Consider the following 8535-nt stretch of genomic DNA (forward strand, 5'->3'; position numbering starts at 1 on the left):
TCATTATTCACACTCCTACCGTCAGGCAGACGCTACAGGAGTTTGAAGTCCAGGACCACAAGGCTGGCAAACAGCTTTTACCCACAGGCCATCAGGCTCCTCAACGAAGCACTCGCACACGCCGCACGCAACACACGCACACACTCATAGCACTTTATTTATTTATTTATTTGTATTATTTACTTGTATTAATGTCTCGTCTGTTGTTGTTGCTTAATTTATTGGTATATATGTTTATGTGTTTATGTTTCTTATGTTCTTATTCTTTCATTTGTTTTCTTTCTTTTCTTGGGAGAATGAACAGAATAAGATTTTCATTGCATGGTATAACTGCTGTTGTACTATGCACATGACAATAAAACTCTCTTGAAACTTGAAACTCTTGAAACTTGAAACACGAGGAACGTCAGGTTGTAGCTGTCAGATGAGAGCCGTGTGCTGCACGTTTGATTTAAAGGCAACAACATCTCAGGTGGACGAGGCTTTGAAGCAAAGATATCGGACAGTAGCCCCAAGCCACATTCGCTGGTTCCATCCCATAATAACCACTGGCTGTCATGTCAACGCCGCCTGAGTGGCGGACAAAGTGCTGCCTCAGAAGCCGCCGTCTCTTCTGGGCCTCTCGGTGAACCGCTTTTGCCGCAGGTGAAAATCCATGAAGAATCTTTTAATCAGAGGCTGTTTTTTTTTTATACCTTCAAGTAAGCCAACAATCTGTGTAAGCATTTTTTCTTACTGACCACGCACTTATGATAAATCTTTCAACTTTCTTCAACTCGCGTTTCACAACTTTGCACAAACAAATTGCGATTGCAACTATAAACTGGATAACCAAAATATTAGAAACAGGTCTCGGTATGCTTGTCCATTTGAATAAGTAGAACAATTAAACATGTTGTTCAAAGAACGCCTCTCTGGCAGAACTCCACATTACTGTATTATCTTTGTTGAGGCGGAATTTTTGCATTAGATCCCAACAGATTGTGTATCTAATATAGTGGCTGGAAAAGGCATGTTTGTTAATAGTCGACCTTTAAAGATGGTAGATTAAGTTTTGCTTTGGGATAAAACCCAAATTAGCATGCCTGCTACCACAAGCAGATAAGATGTGAATCGTGAGTGTCATATTTTCCTCTTCTTTTTGTCCACATGGACACGATACCACCTTTGACCCGTCCCTAGCTAGATGAGCCCGTCCTGTAAATACATGCAACATTTTCTCCAAAAGCAGGCTTCGCTACACATCTTAAAATGGAGCTCTGCCAACTATCTACTGGATGCTCCAATCAGGGTTTCATCCATGAGTGAGATAGGCCAATAATGATACCAATCACATATATTAACTGGAAAATGTTCAGTATATTTATGATGAGTGCTGTAGGCCAGGGGTGCCGTATCGGGGGGGAAAGTTAGATATAATAAATTTTAAAAATGGCTACAGCCGTCCCTCATTTATAGCGGTTAATTGGTTCTAGACCCGACCGCGTTAAATGAATTTCCAATCTAGGATTCACTGTTAATAAATGGAATATTTTTGTAGTTAGAGCATAGAAAACCTGTTTCTAACTTTCTAAATACAGTTTTTAACATTATTAGAGCCCAGTAGACACGAAATAACACCCCTACAGTCACCTGTGCACTATTCATTGTTTACACCACATTGCAACTCTTATGCTGCAGGGACTCGAGACAGCTGCGAGCTAGCCAGCTAGCCACGTAGCCTTGAATTTATTTCTATTAAACTTAAGAAGCCAAAAACTTGCCGCTTCCACACAGGGGGTGTCCCACACTATCATGTGGGACATGCCATGGCTGACATCATGACTTCATGCAGTGTTAAGGTAATGTAATGTAAGGTAATGTCTCAGTGTTTTGTGTCATTACTGCCGCCTAGTGACCAGAATACCACACACCACTTGTATTGTCATTAATTAAATAATGAATTTCTGAAAAAAGGAACCATAAAAATGACCTGATTCAGACAAAAACATTCGACTTACTTTTCCAAGAGACCATATATCACTTGTGAAACTTCGAGGGGATGAGACGCTTTCTTTAAGGAGACTTTGGACATGAGAGAAAGCGCTGGTCATCTAGTCCCATGACTTCAGTTGTTTTTTGTATTATTTGCTTAGCCTTCCGACTGTGAGTGATGACTATGTAAGATGCCATTTGACATTTGCTGCATTGTCGAAAAGTCACCTTACTCCGTCAAGTGTTTGTTGTTCAAATGTCCTGAAGCTATTTAACGTGCTACTCCTGTGAGATATTTTCCGTGACACGTGTTGCAAGGATGCAGACTTGACATCACTCTCACAAGTGGCTTGTAAGTTCCACATCATAGACAGCCGCACACCTGCACAGTGTAAAGGAAAGGGGGAGGGGGACGCTACAATCTCTTTTGAGATCACTTTGCAAACCCGAGTGAGGCCATCTGGCTGCAACGGGGAAGGGCGGGGAAGGGAGCAGTGGTCCATAGACATCGTGTGACCTTTCACTTTCACAAGAACTACATCATCAAGCAAGACACATTTCATGCAACGTTTTATACAAAATGTCTTTAAAAGGTTGCGTCCACTTTGGATGGCGAAAAGATGAAAGACATACCCACGTACAGTCTTTTGCACGACTCTGCTGAGGACACTGACTGGTACTCACTGGCCATACTTAGTGACCTGCTGAACCCGCGTCTGTCCGCTTCTAGATATCAGCCTCCTCTTTTACTTCCTGTCCACATTCCCTTGTTCTCTCTCACTGAGACGGTGCGACCATGACGGTAGGGTCAAGGGAGGCCAGCGGGACCCAGTAGCAGAGAGATTTACAAGATAGCTACAAGCTTCTTCCTAGCTCGTCGCTCTGCTGTTGTTTGAGGAAGTACCCTCAAGACGAGTAGCCAATCACACGCCCTCCTGGGGTGGAGGGCTCAGAACAGGAAGCAGCACAAAAAAGGGAGAAAAAAACAGAGAACTTTTCAACGATGTGTGCTGTGTGTGCAGACAACTTAGCGACTGAGGACGAGAAACAGATGCTTGAAAAAGAAGCATGGCGATGGATTCTGTTCCATTTCAGCTTAGTTGAAGAAGCCTGACCTCATCCATGATTCACTGGACAGCCTAAATGATGTGATTTGGCTTAAAAGCATAGTTTGGAGTTTGTCACATGAAGTTGTATGACATCCCCATCAGCAGTGTAGAGCATCAACAGTGACTTACCCCCCCACTTCGTCCCATGAGCCGAGTTGTGGTCGGATTTCGGGGATGAGGAACATAGTTCCGGTTAGTTGCTCGGGACAATTAAGTCAAGTGTTTGGCTTCTCACAACAATATGCGTTCAAGAGAGTAATACGTTTGCATCACAAAAATGCCTCCTCAAAAAAATCAGACCTCACAATCGCTCGGCGCTATATTCCCTCCGTCGGTATCACTGCGTAGTGCGCCACCTATCCATTCTTGTGCATGTGTGCCACAGCAGATGAGATGTGTATGTAAACACATCTGTGTGTATGTAAACACTGTGGAACACAATGGGTAAGTGGGGCGCTACGCGGCGCTACGCAATGACACCAACGGAGAGAAAATAGTGCCGAACGATTGTGAGATCTGATTTGTTCGACCGTGATAAGAAAATTCCCGTAGAAAAGTAGGATTCCTTATTGATAAATGGAATATTTTCAGCGTTAAAGCATGCAAAACCTATTTACGACCTTTTGAATACGTTTTTTAAGCCCTATATGAACATCCATCCAATGATTTTCTATGCCGCTTATCCTCACTAGGGTCACGGGGGTATGCTGGAGCCTATCCCAGCTGACTTCATACACCCTGGACTGGTTGCCAGCCAATGACCAGACAAATATAGACAAAGAATTCACACTCACAATATAGTCTCCAATTAACCTAACATGCATGTTTTTGGAATGTGGGAGGAAGTAGGAGGACCTGGAGAAAACCCACACACAGGGAGAACATGCAAACTCCACACAGATGCCCAACGGAGAATCGAACCCTAATCGTCTTGACTGCATGGCCAACATGCTAACCACTCGGCCACCGTGCGCCCCCAGATATGAACATAATAAGAGAAAATGTGTTCCTTTGCAAGGGGGCGCTGGGTGGGAGATGGACAGGATGTGAGTTCAGAGTTGAGTTTTAGCTTGGTGTGGGTTACGACCGCAACAGTAGCAACAGTATTGTGCCTGTTGTGAGATCATTCAAACCTGCAATGAAAGCCTGTTGCTCCAGCAATCAAGTCTGGTGCTTGTGTGTCTCACTGAACATTACAGTAACATTACTGACATCTAGTGGCCAGTGCACAATACTACATATCATCACATCTTTGAATGCGTCTTTGAATGCATTATATTTGTAATTTAGTTCATTTAGCCATTTCAATGCTTGTAATGCTTCATTTAGGCAAAAAAACATTTGTGAAAAACTGTAATGGAGTAAAGCCGTGAAATTCAAAGCTCAAAGTGGCGAAGGATGACAATATTGTTTTGCATGTATACAGTATTTGTGTGAAAGCATCCATTTGGATACCCCCGCATAGTGGTCCGGATACATTGTGTGTTCCAAATGTGCCACTCGTTGGGTTATTTTTGGTCGCGCCGCGTGTGAGGTAGCCGTTTAAGTTGATAAGATCCTGTCGGATTGCCCGAAGTCAGCTGGGATAGGCTCCAGCATACCCCCGCTACCCTCGTGAGGACAAGCGGCATAGAAAATGGATGCATGGTTTGTGATGTGTGAGTAAAGATGTAAATATAAAGCTGATTAACTGCATATAATACTGACTCAAAGATCGATCAGACTTCACTCAACGTTCGTTCTCTGCAGCGCTGGCATTGAGGTTGCATGTATGTACTCTTCTTTGAGCCCAATTGTAAACTATCCTGGAGACTCCTAGACTCATTTCACATCTGGTCCAACACTCCCATGAATTAATTAAAAACGAAACTTTGGTCGAAGTTCTTTGCGTGTCATTTTTGTTGCCGCATCTGGTCAGGACGCCTCCCTGGGGAGGTGTTCAGGGCAAGTCCGACCGGTAGAAGGCCTCGGGGAAGACTCAGGACACGTTGGAGAGACTGTGTCTAAATTGCATTGTTTCACATGGGGTAGGCATCTTCTTGCTTAACAATAAAATAAAAAATAAACAGTAATTGGGAGTCTAGTTTCAAATAAAAAAACATGCCTCACCCTTAAGATATTGGTTAACTTTCACAGAGTGAGTGTGTGCTATGAAGCAATTGGGAGTGTATGCCCAGAACTGGGATTACACTTCACGTACAGTAAAACCATGCGGATAATTTGGTGTCATGAAGTTTTTTTTCTTTTTGATTTTGCCATCTTTAAGATGTGAGTATTCACCGTGAACGGCGTTGATCGTTGTTAGCGAGGCCTCTGGCGATTCCGCTAAAAGTCTCCAGAATGTGCACCGGCGTGCTCTTTTAAAGCAAACACTGGAGAAGCGAGAAGAGCTTCATTTCCAAATCAAACGTAAAAGTGGCCGCTTTCCACTTTGCTTCCACTGGAATCTGAATATTTCAAAGTGAAGTAAAGCAGGCTTAGTGCTGATAAAACACTTTTCAGGAGGATAAATAATGTAGGCAGCGCTTAGTGTTAGCGTGTACTTCTTTGCATATTTTAAAAGCAATGAGCATTAAAGACGGAGTGCAAGAAAAGGTATGGGAAAGAGTTTGACCTCCAGGTAATCTTCTTTGTCTTGCGCTGTTCTTGGCAGGTGACGCGAACGCCATCTTCAGTCGGAAGGCTTGATTCGTCTCCTTTCATTCACTTCGTTGTCTTTTTGTCGTTGTCGACAAAAGGACGACAGCGCCGGGTCGACACCACCTGAAGTAAGTTCATATTCAACCGAAAGATTAGGCGATAAAAAGCACATTATTTGAGGAAGAATTTATCAAAAGGTGTGCCACTCGGACATTACAGAGGACACCAACTGCTGCCGTTGCAGAAAATAAAGGTCCCATATTAAATATTTTCCACCAATTTTTGAGGGCGGTGCCTCAAATGTGCAATGGAAGTGTTTAAAAGTGCTTTTAGTAAACCCTACTGGAAACTGCGTGTCTGTAGCTTTAATGCTAATGAGTTGTGCTTGTCTCCACCACAGTGTGTGTCTCCAAGAAACACTGTTGCGTACTTTATCCACTTTCTACGTGTGCACCGCGACTGTGCACTACAACGTAATAGATGCCATTCGCATACAACCACGTAACATTAAGGAGTCGGACAGGAGGACACAAACGCTAGCAAACTATGAGAGCTCAAGTGATAACAGTACATTTGAACACCATGCTAGGTTAGCCTATTTGCTGAAAATGAAAATAAACCAATCAAACTTACACCTCCCACATCTGTAGCTGACTGAGGGACAGTTGGACTGAGGGGTGCATTTTAAGATGTGTAGTGAAGCCTGATATTTATTTTTTTGGGGGGGTGGGGGACTTTATCCACTTTCGACAACAAAGTAACTGCACTAACTAACTCCGACTTAATAGATGCCATTAATCACATACAACAGGGGTGTCCAAACTGCGGCATTTGCACCCCATTGCTGTATTTTTTATTGGCCCGCAACACATTTTAAAAATCTAATATTAAAAAAAACAACAACAGCAAAAATACAAGAATAAAGTCCAAATATTAACAGAAAAAAGTTGTCATCTAAAGAGAAGAAGTTGTAATTTTATGAGAATAATGTAATATTATGAGGAAAAATAACGTCATTTTGGTATCATAAATTTGAAATCTTAAAGAAAAAATGCAGTTCAAATTGTAATATTATGAGAAACCAACAAAACAAAAACAAGTTGTAATTTGGGAAAATTAGGTTGCAATAGTTATAATGTTATGAGAAAAAAGTCAACATAGAAAGTCACAATTTCGGGAAGCAAATTTACAAGAAGAAAGTTGAACCAGTGGGGAGGGGGGCTGCACAAATGAAAAACAGCTGTAATTTTATAAGAATAACATGAAAATCTAGAAAATAAGTTGCAATTTTACGAGAATAAAATTGTAATGTGAGAAAAATAATGTCATTTTAGCAGGTTGAAATAAGAAAAAATGCATTTTTTAAAATTTTAATATTATGAGAAACAAACAAAACAAAACAAAGTTGTAATTTTAGCAAATTAGGTTGCGGAAATAGTTATAATGTGACGAGAAAAAAGTCCAAAAGCAAAGTCCTAATTACGAGAAGAAAACTTACAAGAAGAAAGTTGGAATAGTGTGGGTTCGGGGAAACAACAGCAGGAATGAAAAACAACCGTCATTTTATGAGAATAAAGTCAAAATATTAAGAGACAACAAGTTGCAATTTTACAGTAATAGAATCATAATATTGTTAGAAAAATAATGTCATTTTTAGTAGCATGAAGTTGAAATATTAAAGAAAAAATGCACAAAATACATTTTTAATTTTGGAAAATTATTTTGGGGAAAAAGTTATAATTATTCTGGGAATAAGGTCATAACATTGAAATGAAGGCACGTGTCGCTCCACTCAACGAGCAGCGGGTGCTGCTGCGGGCCCTTCCCCTATCACGCACAACAGCTCTGTCTTGTTTATGACATTTTTTTTAAAAAACAACAACAGAAGAAAGTTCATATGCCGTTCCAAAGTTTTGCCTTTTTTGCTTTTCATGTGTTGTACAATGTTTTTGACAATGACGTCGTTACACTTAGCCACAGATAGATAGCAGTCCTGTGGGGAAACACTGATGTGACCTCGGCTTCTTTCATGAGCTGCAAGGACTGTGAGGGAACAAACTTATCTTTGCTTTTTCTTCTTTTTAACTTCCCGCTTAGCGCAAGGTCACATGTTCAAGGTGGCGTCACAGGCCGCTGGACGCTCCGGGAGGCGGGACTCTTTCATTCCATTAGCAGAGGGGACAAGCGTAATTATGAAAATGCGATAAGGGAGAATCAAAATGACCTGATTGGAAGGAAAAGAGAAAGAGAGAGAGGAATAAAGTCCTCCAAGTGGGGAACTTTGATTGATTCGGTGCAGATGGGCCCACGGCCTCCGCTGTAATGATAGCTTTATAATTAAGATTAAAGAGCACAGAGCACTGACAAGACACCGCTGCCGTGTTGGGGGGCTTCTCCGGTGACACCACCAATAATTGAAGTGTCCTCCCTCCCTCCCTGCCGGCCTCGCTCGCTGAGGAGAGGCAAACACAGGACAACCTGACCCACGCTCGTCCATCCAGACTGTTGGGAATGTGTAAAAGTCATTTGAAACTGGACAAAGGCAGCATGGACGTGTTCTTTCTGCAGCATATCAGTCAAATAAAAGCACGGAAAATGCATCAGCAGAAGATATGATGCAATAGTGATGATGATGATGATTCATTCTTTGCATGGGGCAGATTGGAGCGCCATCTGGCCCGTTAGCACCAAGACAGACTGGCGCCCATTGCTAATGAGCTGGACTGCAGGAAAAGAACAACTCAATTCTACCAAAGAAAATGATTGGGAAAAATAAGACAATTGATTTCATTTTTGTTTGTTTTCCACAGAT

The 8535-nt window shown here is 41.9% G+C and overlaps 1 protein-coding gene across 1 annotated transcript in view; it reads right to left on the reverse strand.

Moving 5' to 3' along the window:
- Nucleotides 1-2937, reverse strand: part of LOC129189080 (uncharacterized) — a 66340-nt gene extending 63403 nt beyond the window's left edge. Inside the window, exon 1 of the mRNA XM_054790393.1 lies at nt 2608-2937. Coding sequence (XP_054646368.1) covers nt 2608-2665 — 58 coding nt within the window. The 5' untranslated portion in view covers nt 2666-2937. The remainder of the gene's footprint in view (nt 1-2607) is intronic.
- Nucleotides 2938-8535: the final 5598 nt, after the last annotated feature.

The sequence above is a fragment of the Dunckerocampus dactyliophorus genome, chromosome 10, assembly GCF_027744805.1.
Source record: "Dunckerocampus dactyliophorus isolate RoL2022-P2 chromosome 10, RoL_Ddac_1.1, whole genome shotgun sequence".
Lineage (NCBI taxonomy): Eukaryota > Metazoa > Chordata > Actinopteri > Syngnathiformes > Syngnathidae > Dunckerocampus > Dunckerocampus dactyliophorus.